Source organism: Lithobates pipiens, unplaced genomic scaffold (assembly GCF_037356315.1).
Source record: "Lithobates pipiens isolate NorthernLeopardFrog02 unplaced genomic scaffold, aLitPip1_a1.2 Scaffold_8, whole genome shotgun sequence".
NCBI classification, from domain to species: domain Eukaryota; kingdom Metazoa; phylum Chordata; class Amphibia; order Anura; family Ranidae; genus Lithobates; species Lithobates pipiens.
This window is the reverse complement of record NW_027507903.1, coordinates 166,457,495-166,476,346: the sequence shown is the minus strand read 5'-3', so window position 1 is coordinate 166,476,346 and position 18,852 is coordinate 166,457,495. Positions and strand designations below refer to the sequence as shown.

The window sequence follows — 18,852 nt, the reverse complement described above, 5'->3', positions numbered from 1 at the left end:
GGTTTAGGAGATATTTGCCCGAAAATGGGCACCGCTGTCTACGGCGCATGCGCCGTAGACAGCGGCGCGCATGCGCACTAAATGCGGCAAGTCCAAGAATGGATTTGCCAAATTTGTCGACTCCCGTGCGCATGCGCGGGAGTGACGTCATCGCGGCCTCGCCGCATGACAGCGGCGGAGCTGCGAGGCGCGACTCCCGTGCGCATGCGCGGGAGTGACGTCATCGCGGCTTCGCCGTTGTCATTGGTCGGAGCTGCGAGACGCCACCAGCAAGATGGACGCGGCGGACTACAGGGATCAGCGGCGACTTCGCTGGCTCCTGTGTCAGGTAAGTGACACATAATGAGCTACTATGCGATGCATAGTAGTCCATTATGCTTTACCTTTGCAGGGAAAAAAAGAGGAAGTAAACCCATCAGGGTTTACTTCCTCTTTAATATTTGGTTTCTGCCTATGTTTAGAACTATTCCAACAGACTGGAGCAATCATCACTGGATGTGATTTAGAACTACATGTTTTATACTACATTTAGGAGCAGGAATTTGCTTCTATTACTTAGAGTGTACATGGTTTAAATAAACATTGGCCTAAAAGGCCTACAGATCACTGATCAAATGAATACCTGCAGGTCCAGACATTGCTTCTGCTGTTCATCCTTGTTCATCCTTTTTAATAAGCCCATTGGTTCTTCTAATAAGCTAGTGGGCATCTGCTAGACACATGCATTTTAGAAGCCAGACAGGAACAATACTATTTTATATTCATAACCAGCTTCAGTCTGTTATAGAGAAACATCTACTTTCCATAACATCACATGTCTTAGAATATTTATTCCAAGACAAAACTCAGGGGCAAATTTCTTTGCAATGTGAAACTTCCTCTACACCAGGGGTCTCAAACTGGTGGCCCTCCAGCTGTTGTGGAACTACAAGTCCCATCATGCCTCAGCCTGTGGGAGTCGTGCTTGTAACTGTCAGCCTTGCAATGCCTCATGGGACTTGTAGTTCCGCAACAGCTGGAGGGCCACCAGTTTGAGACCCCTGCTCTACACAGTGAGCAGCCTATATGCCTTAAGTAATTCAACCATATAGTGTGTATAAAATGGTCATGTAACATAACATAGTTTTAGCTACCCACATATGCAGACAACTTGATGTGACACACATTCAAATAAATACATATATAACAAAGTCCAATTGTGAAAAAAACACACCTGAAGGCGGAGCTATAAAATGTACATTACTATTAGACCTATTTGGGTTATTTTCCATGGCTGTTTATATTGATCCAGTCTGATTGTGCAATAAATTGTATAAGCAATCTATTATCTGTCCAATCGGGACAGATGTGTGGCTTATTTACTTTGTGTTTTTCATAAGATTTAATAAGATATGTTTTTTTATGGCATTTTTCATCTGCTCAGTATGTTCTATAAATGGTGATAATTGGGGTAAAGAGTTCTGAGCCTGGATAAGAGCATAGTCTAAGCACTGTGGAAACCCCCCTTACCTTAAATCGCTTTATGTTCAGGGAAGAAGCACACAAAGTGGATGTTAACCTCATTAAGTATTCTAAGACATTATTGTTACAAAGAGGTCTTTCTTTTCTGCTGAGAACCCTGTCAAATTGAAAGGTTCATCGAAGGTGGATAGGATTTGCGAAACTCTGAAGATTTTGTGACAAACATACTGAAAATGGATTAAGATTATAGCAAGTTGAAATAATAACTTTTTGCACCTTTTTGAGACACAATGAAATTGATTTACTAAAACTTTGCTTGCAAAATCAGGTGCAGCTCTGCATGGGAACCAATCAGCTTCCATTTTATTTTATTTTTCCTCAAGACTTAACTGAACACTGTCATTCACCATCATCCAGGAGGTCTTGGCTTGATGTGCTGCTTTGGGACACTCAGTCACTTTCTACTATTGTCTGGAGCATATACAAGCCCTCTTTCTGACCAGCACTTACATTGGTGGGCACAAGTCTTTACTCCTATACAGCCTGAGCAGTTCACACACACATCCTAGGTTTTTAGTGTGTACTAAAGTTACTCTATCAACTGACATTAGTACAACCAGCCTGTCAGTATTTTTTTCACACATTTACTGCTGGTGAAATTGTATTCTGATGGCAGGGAAATCTTCCACTGTCAGAATACAATAGTGCATTGGGAGGGATCCCCCCATTAACACTGACTGTGAGAAATTACGCAAATTTATTTCCTTAAAAATATGATGGAGATTTAGTAGACGGTGGAGGAGATTTACTAAAACTGGAGCATGCAAAATCTGGTGTAACTGCAGAAAAACCCAGCTTCTGGGTTTTTATTGCCCAAGCTTAATTGAAGCTAAAATTAGAAGCTGATATGCTACCTATCATGCCCAGCTGCAACAAATTCTGAGTGCTCCAGTTTTAATAAATATGACCTTGTGTGTAAATGACTAAACTGGGCTTCTAGGAGAAAGTAAACAGATATATATAATTATATGCCCTTTTACTTTTTCTGTGCTTAGGGCAAAGGTGCAGGCTAGTTCATTTCAATTGTGTTTAACTTATTAAGATGGTTTAAATTAATGAGAAATATCTGCAGGTATCTACTTCAAAATACAACTGGAGGTTAAATAAAATTAATTTCATTTCATTTATATCATTGAACAGAGTACTGTTCCTCCTTAGGCAAAGCGTGGTGTCACATCACAGTCCATTTGCAACAGCTGACAAGAATCTTTCTATTACATTTTACAGCTAAATAAAAAACAAATGAAATATATTACAGAGAGAATTAAAATATGTGTGTTACAACATCTGTTTTAATAATAATTACAATATAGAATTGGTTCATTAAAACATACTTAAATAAGTAAGTAAGCATAGAAACAATTGAAGTCTTACTAAAGTTTGCTAGCACTTTCCTAAACTTGTGTTAACTATTTTAATAGCGCCAGTAAGCATTGTACCATTTAAAAGGGAAATTATACATTTGCATTTTTAGTGAATAGTACACATATTGTTGATCATAATTTAATAATAATAAATAACAGAGTCATTTACAAACCACTGTTGATCTTGACAGGGTCAGAAATTGATGGCAAGGTTTCTTAAAGTAAAAAGCAATATGTGTTGGCATTGATCCATGATTCAATATCGTTATGGTTTGGCCTACCTATGCAAGAAAAGCTCATTCAGAAAATATTACCACCAGGAACAATTACTATTTATTGTAAGTGTAGACTATTAAAATGAATAGAAGACAGCAGACTTGATCGGGTACTATATAAAATAACACATCTTGATGGTGTATGCCTTCTACATGTTTTCTCAGATATTGAATTAATGTATCATTATTTTTTTTAATACTGCCGTACATTCAGACTTTTACAGTACAGACTATCTGACATGAGTTCGATGGCATAATTGTTAACTAATTCATCCATGCTACAGGAAAAGCCAAGATCAGTTCAGATTTTGGAACATAAGCCAAAATATCCAGATAGCCAGAGTTGTGTAAATGATCCATAAGGCTACACATCTGCTCCCTTTACCATGGCCATAGGTCTGCTTAATTGTGTAGATATGGAAATATCATACTCAATTGTGTGCATGCATTTATGTACTTCACAACCTTATACAACGATAAAGAATATGCAAAGAGAAACAAACTAAAGGCCAGGGCAAAAAAATAAATAAAATACTGTGCCTGTTTCACAGTAATATTTAATGATATTTTCCACTTCTAAAAAGAAAAACCAAACCAAATAACACACCAAATGATGATGAGTCCCTGATTCTGTTTTCTTGCCACTTGTCAAACATCTTATCAGTAACAGTATCTTCCCAGCAAGCCTGTCAGATATGGGGTCAAGATGTATAGGCTCTGTCAAAGGACAACAGGCTATACATATAGTTTTATGGTTTACGAGGGAAGAGATAGTTACATAGAGCCGGAGAACTCCCCAGACTACACAGGGAGTGCTGGTAAGATTGTGTGGAACTTGGTGTCACCCTAATTTGGAAAGGGGTACCACTTGTATGTGGACAATTATTATACAAGCGTGATACTTTTTAGTCAATTGTTTGATAATGGAATTGGCGAATGTGGCACTGCGCAATCTAATCTCCGGGGCTTACCCCAGTGGCTTGTAGATTCCCATCTTAGGCTGGGGGAGAGAGCCTAATAAGAATGTTTTTGTTCTGTCCTCCCTTCATGTAGACACAAAGACTGTAGACTCCAGCACTGTAGGAGGTGATTTCACCACCACAGTTGAAGAAAAATGGTGTATGTCCAGAATTAGAAGTGGGTGGATGCAGGGCAGTATTCTAATGGTGGGCATACCCACTGATCGATCTCTATCACACACTAGTGGATATTACTATAGGGTACAGCACTGCACAGACTAGGAAACACACATGGTCTCCAAAGATGCCATCACATTTTTAGAGACCCAAACCTGGAACCGTTACAACCATTACAGTTACAAATAAAAGCGTAAAAAAAAGGTGAAAAAACTAAATAAATATAAAACAAAAAAGCCAAAAATAGTCGTTGTTTTATTCTTTTTCTATTCTCTCTCTATTGATCTCTCTCTATTGTTCTGCTTTGTTTTACTGTATTTTTTAACTGCAATGTTTTATTGTTACTGATGTTTTATCCTGTTTGCTTTTCAGGTATGTAAATATGTTATACTTTACTGTTTACTGTGTTTTATTGTTAACCATTATTTTATTTTCAGGTCCACCATTCACCTGCAGCACTGGTTTATTTATCTTGACAGCAATAGCGTATGCTCTCATAATACATAAATCAACTACTCCAGCAATGTAGGAGGTGATTTCAACACTACAGTTAAAAAAAAGGGCGATTTGCCCCAACATTTGAGACAGATTGCCCCCATGCTTCGGCATATGTTTTTTACTCTTTTTTTGGCACATATTATTGTTGTTCTATTGAGTTAATGTTTTATTGTTAACATTGTTTGCTTTTCAGGTACGCAATTCAGCAGCAGCACTGATTTATTTATCTTGACAGCAACAGCATTTGCTCTCACGATACATACCCACCGATCAATCTCTTTTTTCGTTCAGCCCACAGGCTGCATGAAAAATAGAACATTACAATATATGCCCAACAAGGACCAGCAAAGTACTGGTATGTTGCTGGAATTTGAGTGGTTATACCACAATGATGTATGCAGGTTTAGGTATCATCTTGGTATTGATCTTTTCAGCCAGCGGTCAGCTTTCATGTAAAAGCAATCCTAGTGGCTAATTAGCTGCTAGACTGCTTTTACATGCAGTGGGAGGGAACGCCCCCCCCCCACACCATCTTCCATTTTTTTGGGCTTTCCTGTCCCATCAGGGAACCAGAAAATGCAGCCGGTGGTTCCGACAAGTGACCATAGAGCTGATCGAAGACCAGAATGACTCCAATCATCTCTATGGCCTTAGAAACTGGAAGCTACGAGCATTTAATGACTTTGGTTTTGCTGGATATAAACAGCGCCATTGGGAAATTGGGAAAAAGCATCCTTTCACACTGATTTTGGTGTGGTCAGATGCTTTGAGGGCAGAGGAGAGATCTAGAGTAGAACCTATTAAAAAAAATGAAAAAAAAAAATGAAAAAGAGTACCTGTCACTACCTATTGCTATCATAGGGGATATTTACATTCCCTGTGATAACAATAAAAATGATAAAAATAAAAAAAATTCAAGAAAAAGCATAAAAATAAAATAAAAAAACAAAATAAGTAATAGAAAATGGTGAACGCAAGTGTCATTCTTGTGTCATATGTAAACAGCAATTGCACCATGCATGTGAGGTATCACCGTGAATGTCAGATCGAGGGCAGTAATTTTAGCAGTAGACCTCCTCTGTAAATCTAAAGTGGTAAATCTGTAAAGGATTTTTAAAAATGTATGTAGTTTGTCACCACTGCACGGTTGTGAGCAATTTTGAAACACGTCGTGTTTGGTATCTATCTACTCGGCATAAGATCATCTTTATATTTTACCAAACATTTGGGCAATATAGTGTGTTTTAGTGCATCCAAATTTAAAAAAGTGTTTTTTTTCTAAAAAAAAGTGTTAAAAAAATCGCTGTGCAAACAATGTGTGAAAAAAAAAAAAAAGACTGCAACACCCATTATTTTACTCTGCCTTTAATGTGTAATGTTTGGGGGTTCAACATAATTTCCGAGCAAAATAAAAGTATTTTTTTTTTCATGTAAACAAAAAGTGTCAGAAAGGGCTTTGTCTCCAAGTGGTTAGAAGAGTGGGTGATGTGTGGCATAAGCTTCTAATGTTGTGCTGTTGTGCATAACAGTACCAGGGCAGATCAACCCCCCCCCCCCCCATTACTCCTTTTTGGAAAGTAGACACCCCAAGCTATTTGCTGATAGGCATGTTGAGTCCATGGAATATTTTTTATTTTGCCAATAGTTTCGGAAAAATGACAATACATTTTTTTTCACAAAGTTGTCAATAAATGTTATATTGCTCAAACATGCCATAGGCATATTTGATGTTACACCCCAAAATACATTCTGCTGCTCCTCCTGAGTACGAGGATACCACATGTGTGGGCCTTTTTGGGAGCCTAGCCACATACAGGACCCCGAAAACCAACCACCAGGACTTCTAAGGGTGTAAAATGGTGATTTCACTTCTCACTACTTATCACAGTTACAGAGGCCCTGAAATGTCCAGAAAGCACAAAACCCCAACAAAATACTCAGCATACCCCTCAGCAAATGGCTTGGGGTGTCTACTTTCCATAATGGGGTTTGTGCTGTCTGGGCATTTCATGGCCTCAGAAACTGTGATAGATGGTGATGAGTGAAATCAAAAATGTATGCCCTTAGAAAGCCTGAAAACTGAGCTTGGTTTTTGGGGTCCTGTACACGGCTAGGCTCCCAAAAAGTCCCACACATGTGGTATCCCTGTACTCAAGAGAAGCAGCAGAATGTATTTTGTGGTGTCATTTAACAATTTCCCATGGCATGTTTGAGCAATATATAATGTCAGTAAATATGTGTACTTTTTTTTGGTGGATTTTTCAATCACTTTTGACAAAAAAATAAAATATTCAATGTGCTGAACATGCCTCGCAGCAAATTCCTTGGGGTCTCTACTTTCCAAAATGGGGTCATTTGGGGGGGGGGGGGGGTGTACTGCCCTGACATTTTAGCACCTCAAGAAATGAGATAGGCAGTCATAAACTAAAAGCTGCGTAAATTCCAGAAAATGTACCTTAGTTTGTAGACACTATAACTTTTGTGCAAACCAATAAATATACACTTATTGATTTTTTTTTTTTTTTTTTTTTTTTTTACCCAAGACATGTGGCCAAATACATTTTGGCCTAAATGTATGACTAAAATTGACTTGTATTTTTTTTAGGACAAAAAGTAGAAAATATATATTTTTCAAAATTTTCAGTCTTTTTTCATTTATATCGCAAAAAATAAAAACTGCAGAATTGATGAAATACTACCAAAAGAAAGCTCTGTTTGTGGGGAAAAAAAGACGCAAATTTTGTTTGGGTACAGCATTGCATGACTGCACAATTACCAGTTAAATCAGCACAGTGCCAAATTGTAAAAAAGTGCTCTGGTCAGGAAGGAGGTAAAACCTTCTGGGGCTGAAGTGGTTAAAGAACTGATAAAAAAAAATGAGTCTCATAGAGCTTCAGCTGGCCAGCACTGCCTGACATGTCATACGATTTTCCTGTCTTGTTTCATGTGGAAAACTCTTCCTAGTTAAACCCTTTACGGCATGTTGGAGAAGCTCAAAAATAAGTGATTTGAGTAAGGAAGGAAGGCTCTAGATGGGTAGAATTTGAAATGAAAATTCTTAGGAAAAAGAATGTTCTAAAAAGGTGTGTTTGATTTTCTAACCACTAGTGGGCCAAATCGATGTTCATTTTCAACTGCAGTGACAAGAACATTTGAAGCGGTATTTCATTTTTCTCGCAAACCTATTTCTACCAGTTTATGTAGTTTTTATTCATTATTCATTATTCATTCCAAAATCAAATGTTAAAAGCAAACAAAATCTGTCAAATTATATTAGAATGTTATATCTATTTTCATACAAATTTTTTGAAGACTTTTCCTAAGAATTTCTGTTAATGGCCAAAGAAAGAAAGAATAAAAGTACCATTTTTTTGTACAGAACTCTTGACTATACAGAAACATTTCTACTTTTTTTTATTTTTCATTGCTAATGCAGACAGCTTAAAATATTTTGTTTTCAGGGTCTCTATAAACAGTATTTTTTATTTTTTTTTTCGCAAAAAGGGCTGTTCCTTGACTTTGCATTAAGATTGTTGTTTGTCCACTATACAAATATGCTTTAACATAGTTCTTTTTTTACACACCTCTGTCATTAGTTATGAGGTCTTGATTTGCATAGATGCAATGTAAATAAAATATAGATGTTTTTTAAAAACACTCACAGCCTCTAGATGCTCATTAGTAAAGTCTGGTAGTCTTTTGAAGTTTATATTATAAACTGGGTCAGCAGCAGACTTTAGTTCATCATTTATGCAACTAAAACAGATTACCAAAACGGTATTAGGTATTATTTTGTATCTATAACAATAAAATAACTTTGCCTGATGTAAAGAAGCATACTGGATATAAAAGTTGGTAGCATGTATGGGGGAAGCATCATGTATCACAGACATATGGTTTAAAAACTGGTCTAATTTATTCTATACTCTGAATTAAAGGATAAGATGTACAGAAAACCTCAGCCAAAATGAACATGAAAAAGTAAATGTGAAAAAGATCAGACACTACATGATTTTTTTAGCTAACCTCCCCCCCCCCCAGCCCACTTTTAAAAATGTATTACTTACTTAGTGGGATCTGACATCCATGAAGCTCTAAGTTCATCTGCTGCTATCCCACCATTAACTGGGATTGTCCTTATGGAAACTGAGGCACTGGCATTGGGCAGAATTATGACAGTTGGTACAGTTTAGCCCTGCTTTCCAAGAGGGCATACCCTGTTCGAATCACTAAAGTGGAATTTCATGTAAGCAATTAAAATGGGCAGACAGGCAGGATTTTTAATGCAGAAGAGGGATGCTTCTGCATGTCTGGAGCCAAGGAGCCAAAGTTAGTATAGTTCTGCTTTAAATAGCCATAGAAAGTTTTCTGGCTAACAATGGGCATAGCAAACTTTTGCTTTTAAAAGTATAAAACAGCTGTCACAGCTGTTGACTTTAAGATGAAAACAAAGGGAAACATTTAGTTACTTACATCATAGTGATCCTCCTTTGCGTTGTAGTAAACTATGTCATTATTCTGTAAAAAGAGAGTGGAGATTGGTGTGTGAATACAGTTCATCCAACTCAAATTATTTCTGATTACTTATTATTTTATAATATAAAACATAAGCATATAAGAAAATGATAGAGACGTCAGCTACATTTAGAATACACCATCCATATTAAAACTATGTCTGCTGCTGGAAAGAGCAGACATTGCTTAAATGTTAAACTTATTGAAAGATTAATTTAGCAGATACATGGATAAAATTTACAGCTACATTCCTGACAACCAAACAGATGAATCTGAAAAGTTATATTAGTACATCTGTTTAACATCACACAAAAAATGCATTAGTTCTAAGTGTTCCTCTGATGGCAGCATTGCTTTCAGTTCTTATAAGCAATGTGTCAGCATGAGACAACCCCAACCTCTACAAGGAACAAACCATGTATATGAGGCTGCGTGCATTCCTGTATTCATCAGCTGGCAGTTACTTTTCCACTGCTAAAATTATTATTTTTTGTTTCATTTTTTTTCTTTTTTTTTTATATTTTAAAATGATAATTTTAGATCTAAAGATTAACTAAAACTCCCCCAAAAAGATTACCTAAAACTACCCCAACCCCCCTAAAAAAAAAGGAAAACAAATTTTTGAAAGCAGGACCCTGTGAAATAAATTGGAGATAGTTCCAATTTTTTTAAGTCACATGATGTTTGTGCAATAGCTTATCAATTGCAAATGTTCAGGAAAAAATTGACCAACGTGCATAAAAATAATTACTCAACATGTCAAGCCTTAAAATTACATGTGACTTTTAAATGTTAACAAACTTTGGTACCCAAAATTGTCCACAGGTCATCAGTTTAGTGTTAACCATGAATAATGGCCCCAAAATTATTACTCCCACTCCAGCTTGTGTGTTGATAAGTAACATGCGTAGTGCAAGCAATGTTTTTTTTGCAAGTAGGGGCCCTCAACATGTGCATCTACTTACATAAGTGTACTTATGTGGGCAGTGGGGTCATCATTTTTTGGGGGTGGGATTTTTAAGTGCATGGGTGTACCTTGTAAAATTTTTACACTTTTGTTTTTCAAATAACTTTATGGCTATCACATAGGGGACCAATGTTTGCTTAACGCTTTTGCTGCCACCACACTGAAGAACACTATACATTGGTTACAATATGTAAATGTGACAAGCCAACTGCCATTCGTGCTGCTACAGTATGTTTAATAATTATCTGCTGTGTACAAGCACAGTACAATATTAGCAGGTCTAATTAAAAAAAAAAAAAAAACGTCTTCACAACTGACAAGCTGCACTATCAATATTATTTATCTACATTATTAATTACACCTGGCAATTCATTATGCAAATTCTTATTTACATTCTATCTACATAGTTTTAGTTTTTATGTATGCATTTTTTTGTCTTATATTATTGCTATTGTGTACTTTACAATAGTTGGGCCTGAGGACCCTAAGAACCATTTACTTGTTCTACCCTACTTGCAGGGCCTAGCACTTCTGGGTATAATGGAAAAATTGGACATTTCCCTACCTTTCCACAATGCATCACTTGATGTCTGAGCTGCCAACCACTAAGCCTAAGCACTGTCACATGTAAGTGATAAAATCATCCACAGATAACTAGATATCTAGGTTAGACTCCCCGGAGACTCTTCAGCAAGTAGTTAAAATGCCTAGTGTGGGCAAAGTAAAGGTTAACTATTGCTAACATTTCTGGGTTTATCTATTTATATATTTACAGTTTATTTTTCATAAAATATACAGTTGCATTGCTGAATTTGTACATCAGCGAAGGGCCTTTTCCTCGAGAATCAGTTATTATAATTTCCTTTTTAGCAAAGATCTGCACCATTGTGGGTAGTGAAAATCATTTGCCATAGTTTAATGGAAAAGGTGGCTTCCATAAAACCAGTTTTACTATTTTGGATAGAGTGGAAAATGATTAAAGCCTCTGGTGGGTTTCTATAGCTGCCCCCATTAGGGAGATTAATTGTCTCTATTTCTTCTGATGACCATGTGAACTGGAAATGAAAATGAGCAAAATAATCAAAAATGTAAAGGAAAACAGGCAAGGTGGTCAACCCAATGAGAAGTTACGTAGGGTGATATATCAGTGGTGTACATATTGGCAAAATGTGTGTGGCGAATTACAATAAGGGGTGTGGTCAAGTTGAATAAAGAGATCCAAGAGATTTCATGTAATAAAATGTTCATGGAAAGTCTAATGTGCAGCAATGTCATTACATATCACCACATTGGTGAACAATGTGAGGTTGCTGATCTGGCTCTGTACTCTGGTAATTTATTTCTACTTGATCCAACGTAGTGAAGCATCAACCTGATGGGAAGATTAGGGCAAGCAACATTGCCACAGGGCACTAGGATGCCAAGAGAAAAGCCTAATTAAAATGCAGGGGCTTGAGAGACTGCAGGATCTCTAGACTAGAGAACACCCTTCCAAAAATTGTTTTAAAAATCTTTATAAAGTGTTGTAAATATTCTAGGAAACCAACCCTCTATAGATCGCTACCACTACCACTTTCTAGAAGCATGGGCTTCTAGGCAGTGCAGTTCTATGCGTTCCCTGTGCTAAGCCATGCACACATTATAGTGCATCATGATGAGCTCTAGATTCTGCCAGCAAACAGCTCCTCTCGTTTCTTAGACCAGGTTCAGCTGCACACAAAAAGCCCCAGTGCCACCTGAGCCAGCCAGGAGGCTTGGCCCAGTGCTCCCTTCACCTCCTCACTTACCCCATTCTGCATGGATCCCATAGTTGCCTTCTAGCCCAGATTTATTTCAGCTCTGCATCATGCGACATACTGTTGCCACAGGACCAGAAGCAGGACATGCAGACAGAAGGGTCCTCACTGTCTAAACCAACACCAATCTGCTCTGAAGTCTGGATGGGAAACAATAGTATGTCCATGGGGCTTCAGAAGCTGGAAGAAGATACATGGTGAAATGAAGAGGCTTGGGGATATGCAGAAGTTTCAGTCAGGCTCCTGGAAGATCATCCCAAAGTATCAGGTGACTCTTGAGCTTCAAATGTGACTTGTTATATGTGAACATGTTCTAGACACAGCTCTCAAAGAGAAGATTATGGTCACTTTCCATAGATCTCCTCTCACCTTCTGTTTGTTTGAGTACATGTGGTAGTGGAAATTTCAACAAAGGGACACTTGACAGAAAGAAAAACGTGTAGGGGTTTTAATTGTTCTCTGCTCTGTCCAAAACTAAAATGGTTTTGTCTTCAGATAAACATTAGGCAACTGACCAATTAAGACAGGAAGGGTTGAAGTGAAATGACTGCTGGCGAGGCAAGGATATTGTAATTTGTTCCATCTCCTAGTCTATACTTGGAGAGATTGTCTTACAGCAAGAGCGAAAGCTATCACTGGCCAAATGCAAGTGAGCATCCAACAGTCTTCTTATCATGCTTTCAGGCATGACACGTCCCTTGCTTAGCCCATCTTGTATTCATTTTCAGGTGACTAAACCATCTATAACAGATACATTTTCCTTTTTGTTTTTAACACCCCCTCATCACAGTAATTACTAATTACTGAAAAACAGGAAGCATGAGATAAAAAAAAGTAAACTTTCCATTATGTTTGTTCAGCACTGTGATTCTGAAAGTGTTACATAAAACATAAATTATTTGTGTAAAGTTATGATAAAGCAAAAATTGTCCACGATAATAAAAATAAATGTCACTGACAAATTTAATAAAGAAACATTTTGTAGTTGGTGATTCCCATGTACTTGCTGGAGTATAATTTCCTTCTTCTATTTTGTCCACTGTTCTTTAATTTAAAAACACTTTTTAGCAGATGATGTAAGAATGTTATCTGAGCCTGAATGCAGCACGGGGAATTGTATTTACTGGTAAACCTAATGGATTAGCTGTTTCTCTCCACACTTCCATCAGGAAGAAATGCTTTTCTTATTATAACTGGATTTTTCTCATAGAGCTTGTGTTAAAATGAATAAACACACTGTACCCAATTGGGTTTATGGTTATATTCCTTCTACATGTTTTACTTTTAGATTATTCATAAATATGCATCATGCTAAAATGATTTGACAAAAAAAAGGCCCAACATATTGCGCGCACAATATTCTGATCTTGTGTCTATTAATGCGGCTGTAATGATATGAAAACATCATTAAAGTTTAGTATCCAAAAGGTTTCTGAAAGTGTATTCATAGCCATAATATTGTTTAGTTTTGTATAGAATGTGGAGGTGTTAGAAACCCTTGCCAGGTTTTAATTGATGGATGGAGAGTATAACCCTATTTTTTCTCATGACCATTGGCCAAAGATCATAAAGAGATTAGTATTTCAATATTTTTGCAATTAACATGAGTGAAAAATTTCCAGTGGGGAATCCCATTAGGGTGACAACAGTCTATAAGGGGATTTTCCCTGACTTGGTCACTTATTCACAATATAGTAGGGAAAATAAAGGCAGAGATTAGCCAGCATGGGAAAACAACTGTAGCACATTCATTAAATATCCTCCAACAATTAATTTGTGCTGGGGCATGTGGCTACATTATGGAAGCCAAGGGTTGTCATAGAAAAGCTTTGGCAATGCTCTGACACTTTATTGATGTGCCTGTTGAAACCCTGGATACCAAAAGCCTGTAGGAGAACACCTATTTTTATAATAGGCTTACACAACTGTCCTCTCCCAATTTTTTATATATTTTTTTCAAAGAATAGATGAAAGATAGAACAGAACAGAAGAGCATAGAGAACGTTTGTGACTTCTGCACTCTTGCCTGAAGATTTTGTGCTGTCTGTTCATTCCCAACTGTATAGCTCATCCAGTAAACATATTCAGTGCCTTGAAAAGATATTCATACCCCTTGAAATATTCCACATTTTGTCATGTTACAACCAAAAACATACATGCATTTTATTGGGATTGCATGTGACAAACACAAAGTGGCACATCATTGTGAAGTAGAAGGAAATTGATAAATGGTTTTCAAAATGTTGTACAAATAAATAGCAAAAAGTGCGGCGTGCATTTGTATTCAGTCCCCTTTACTCTGATACCCCTAACTAAAATCTAGTGGAACCAACTGCCTTCAGAAGTCACCCAGTTAGTAAATCCACATGTGTGTAATTTAATCTTAGTATAATTACAGCTGTTCTGTGAAGCCCTCAGAGGTTTGTTAGAGAACCTTAGTGAACAAACAGCATCATGAAGGCCAAGGAACACACCAGACAGGTCAGGGATATTGTTGTGGAGAAGTTTAATTGCTTGCCGATCAGCCATCGTCATTATACTGCTGCAGGTTGGCATGATCATGTGAGCCATCGTAGCTATACGTTGGCTCCTTTAAGCAGGCTAGCAGGCTCGCCCTGCGGGGGTGCCGATGCTCATGGCCGATGGTCGCTAGGACCTCCGGCTATGAGTGACTGTGGACACGAGAGGCTGAACACACAAATCTCTGTTCTGTTCTGTGAGGAGAGACAGATCGTGAGTTCCTAATAGCTAGGAAACACGATCTGTTATTTCCTCTAGGTCAGTCCCCTCCCCCCACAGTTAGAAACACACACAGGGAACTGCGTGTGTTCCTCTAGCTGCTGTACCCATGCCCATGTCTGTGGCACCCAAGTACCCGCCTACTCCAGTCTCCAGTCTAAATTTCGAGCACTCTGCAATGCTTGTGAACTCTATTTTTCTCTACAGCCACGTACTTTCTCCCTGGAAACTAATGAGGTTGGCTTTGTCCTTTCCCTGCTGCAGGGTGAGCCGCAATCTTGGGCTCACTGTCTACTGGACCAAAGGGCCACAACTCTAACAGACCTGGTCACCTTTTTCAATTCCATGTCCCAGCTTTATGATGACCCTCAGCAAACTGTCACTGCGGAAGCAGCACTGTATACACTCCAGCAAGGTCGCAGAGCAGCCAAGGACTGTTTCAGAGTTTAGGCGCTGAAGTATGTATACTAACTGGAACAATGCTACTCTTTGCTACTAGTTCCACAAGGGCCTTTCTGAACCACTAAAGGATGAATTGGGTCGAGTTGAGGTTCCCCATAGTTTGGATGCTTTGATCAGGTTGTCCATCCAGATCGACCGACACTTAAGAGAATGAAGTTCTGAAGTCCTGTCCAGTGTGGAAGTTACCACGTGTCCCCAGTTAAACCAGCCCTGCTCCACCCGTCCTCGTAGCGCCTGTCTCGAGTGCTCCAGAGCCATTGCAGCTTGGCTTGCTCCACCCTTCATTCACCATTGAAGAGCACCAATGCCAGCACCAGAAGAACCTTTGCCTGGGCACTATGTGAGATCTTGAAAGGCCAAATTCCAGAAGTTCCTCTCAAAGTCTTCTGCCCTTGCACTAGTCTTACCAGTCAGCTCATCTCATCTTGCCCCACCCATTCTGTTGCAGCTGCAAGGAAAGACTATTTCAGTTTCTGCCATAATCAATTCTGGGGTCTGCAGCTGCTTCATGGACTTATCCTTTTCTGCAGAACATCATATTCCATTACCACCCAAGGCCCAGGGGCTTTCAGTACATCTGGCTGATGGGTCCTCTATTAAGTCAGGGCCAGTCACACAAGAGACAGTTCCATTATCTGTCACCATTGCCAATAATCATCAAGAACTACTACGCTTGGATGCCATTGCTTCTTCTCTGTTTCCAGCCATCCTTGGCATGCCTTGGCTCCAAGCCCATAATCCCCATATTAACATGGCCACAGGGGAAATTGAGTTTCACTCTACCTACTGCCTCCAGCACTGCTTATCAGCAAGCTCACATGATTCACTACCCCTGCTATGTCTGGACTCTGATTCTGAGTTTTACCAATCTATACCAACAGTCTACCATGAGTTCTTGCATGTGTACAAAAAAAAGGGGTGGATACACTCCCCCCTTCACCAACCCTATGACTGCCCAATAAAACTTCTTCCCGGGCCAAAGTTCCTTTCAGAAGATTTTTTCCTTTAACTGAGCTACAGCTTGTGGCATTAAAAGCCTATATTGATGACAAACTAAAGAAGGGCTTCATTCCCCCCTCTACTTCCGCGGCTGAAGCTGGCATCTTCTTTGTAGATTACCGCAAACTCAATAAAATCACTATCAAAAATTGCTACCCTCTCCCCTTGGTGCCCAAATTATTTCAAAAGCTTGGAGCTGCAACAATTTTCACAAAGCTAGATCTCTGAGGGGCCTATAATCTGTCTCACATAAGGAAGGGGGATGAATGGAAGACAGCTTTCTGCACACAATTTGGGCATTTTGAATCTCTCATAATGCCTTTTGGATTATGCATTGCCCCTGCTATGTTCCAGCATTTCATTAATGATGCATTCCGTGACTTCTTGGATCTGTTTGTCATAGTCTATCTGGACAATATAATAATCTTTTCTTCATCCCTGGACAATCATCGCAGACATGTAAAGAGCATTTTGGGCCAACTTCGGGAGCATGGCTTATAATTTGAACGCTAACCTATTCCATTCCTGGGACTAATTATATCCAGGGAAGGGATGAAGATTGATCCTCAAAAGGTTACTGCCATTCTAGACTGGCCGGATCCCACAGAAAAGAAGGGTGTTCAGCGCTTTGCAGAATTTGCTCATTTTTACTGGAAATTCATTAGGGGGTTTTCCGCTATTATCTCCCCCATCATGCAACTAACCAGTCAAGCAATTGAGTTTCAGTGGTCCGCTAAAGCACAGCTGGCCTTTGAGACTCTTAAAGGACTGTTTACTTCTACATTTGTTTTAAAACAGCCTAATCCAGTCTTGCGGAAGCATCAGAAACAGCAGTTGGAGCAGTGCTTTCTCAGAGTCTAGGGTCTAAGGCTCTGTTGCATCCAGTTGCCTTCTTCTTCCGTAAACTATCTGCAGTGAAACAAAACTATGATGTTGGGGATCGTGAACTCCTAGCAATCAAGGCTGCACTGGAAGAATGGTGGTACTTGCTGGAAGGAGCTGCACACCCAATCTTGATCTACACAGATCATAAGAATTTTGAGTACTTAAGAGCGGCAAAGAGGTTGAGACCCCGACAGGCCCGACAGAGCACTTTATTTTCTATATTCTCTTTTCACATACCTTACAGGCCTGGATCTAAGAATACAAAACACGATGCACTTCCTCACATGTTTAGCCCGTCAGAACAGTCTGCACCCCCAGATACTATTCTGTCTGTCTATTTCCTTTTGCTCCAAGGAGACCTACTATCTAAAATCAAACAGGCTTCTGTGGGAATCCCCTCACCTACTGGAACTACCTTACAGGCAAGAGATGGGTTAATATGCTATAAGGATGAGATCTCTATACCAGAAGACGTCTGTGTCTTGGGGTTGTATCACGACCACATGCTAGCTGGACATTTTGGAATCAGCAAGACCTCTGAACTTGTGCAACATACTTTCTGGTGGCTGCAAGTAGAGAAAGACTGCAAGAAGTATGTTGAATCTTGTATCACCTGTATTCAGAGCAAGAACAGCAAAAATAAGGCTTGGGATCTGCTGAAACTGCTACCCATCCCAGGTAGACCCTGAAGGATGATTTCTATAGACTTTATTGTCAAGCTTCCTCCATCGGAAGGCTACAGCACCATATTCGTAGTAGTGGACTGGTTGTCTAAAATGGCACATTTTCTCTCTATAAAAGGTACACAATCTGCTCAAGAGACTGCACACATTTTTATCAAGGAAATTATAAAACTTCATGTAGTTCCAGCAAATATTGTGTCAGATCATGGGAGCAGCTCACCTCCAGATTTTGGAAAGCCTTGTGTACAGCCTTGAGGATCGAACTATAATTTTCTTCAGCCTATTGCCCACAAACGAATGGACAGACGGAGAGAACCAGACTCTTGAACAGTATCTGCACTGTTTTTCCTCATTCTCTCAAGATGACTGGGTGTCGCTATTACCACTAGCTGAGTTTGTCTACAACAACTCTGTCCATTTGGCCACAAAGCAATCTCCGTTCTTTTCCAATTATGGCTTCCAACTTTCCATCTTGTCCAATACAGTACCGGAATGCTCAGTGCCGGTTGTCCTTGAAACAATGGAGTTCTTTGACACTAATAAACTTTTGCAAGAAACAATGGCTAAAACACAGGCATACAACAAAAAGGTCTTTGACAAGAGGAGAAGAGGGGAGTTACCCCTACTGGGGCCTTTGCCAGTAAAGAAGAAGGTCAACAATATGGCCTACGAATTAGAGCTACCAGAATCTTTTAGGATTCATCCTGTTTTTTATGTCACCTTGCTGAAACTTGCTTACCTAATACCTTCCCCGGACGAAATGTTGGTCCACCTGAGCCAGTATTAGTCAATGGGGAGGAAGAATTTGAAGTGGAAGCAATTTTGGATAGCGGGAAGAGGAATAACCAAATTCAGTTCCTGATAAAGTGGAAAGAGGAAAACTCTTGGGAACCCGAAGACAATATTTACACAAAAAGACTGATCCAATCACTCATCCTGTTAAGTTGGCCTGGTTGGACATCCAGAGGCTGCCCATTGGGAGGGGGCAGTGTCAGGAAGGAAATGCCAGCAA

At 39.1% G+C, this 18,852-nt stretch overlaps 1 protein-coding gene across 9 annotated transcripts in view; it reads right to left on the bottom strand.

The window, feature by feature from the left end:
* The window catches only part of CACNA2D1 (calcium voltage-gated channel auxiliary subunit alpha2delta 1), a 930,857-nt gene that overhangs the window by 461,734 nt on the left and 450,271 nt on the right, over positions 1 to 18,852 (bottom strand). For 8 of the 9 annotated variants that reach the window (XM_077469518.1, XM_077469511.1, XM_077469509.1 and 5 more), the window contains exon 5: positions 9,268 to 9,312. The exons of the other annotated variant lie outside the window; for it this stretch is intronic. In XM_077469518.1, the coding sequence (XP_077325644.1) occupies positions 9,268 to 9,312 (45 nt within the window). The remainder of the gene's footprint in view (positions 1 to 9,267; positions 9,313 to 18,852) is intronic. 9 annotated transcript variants of the gene reach the window in all.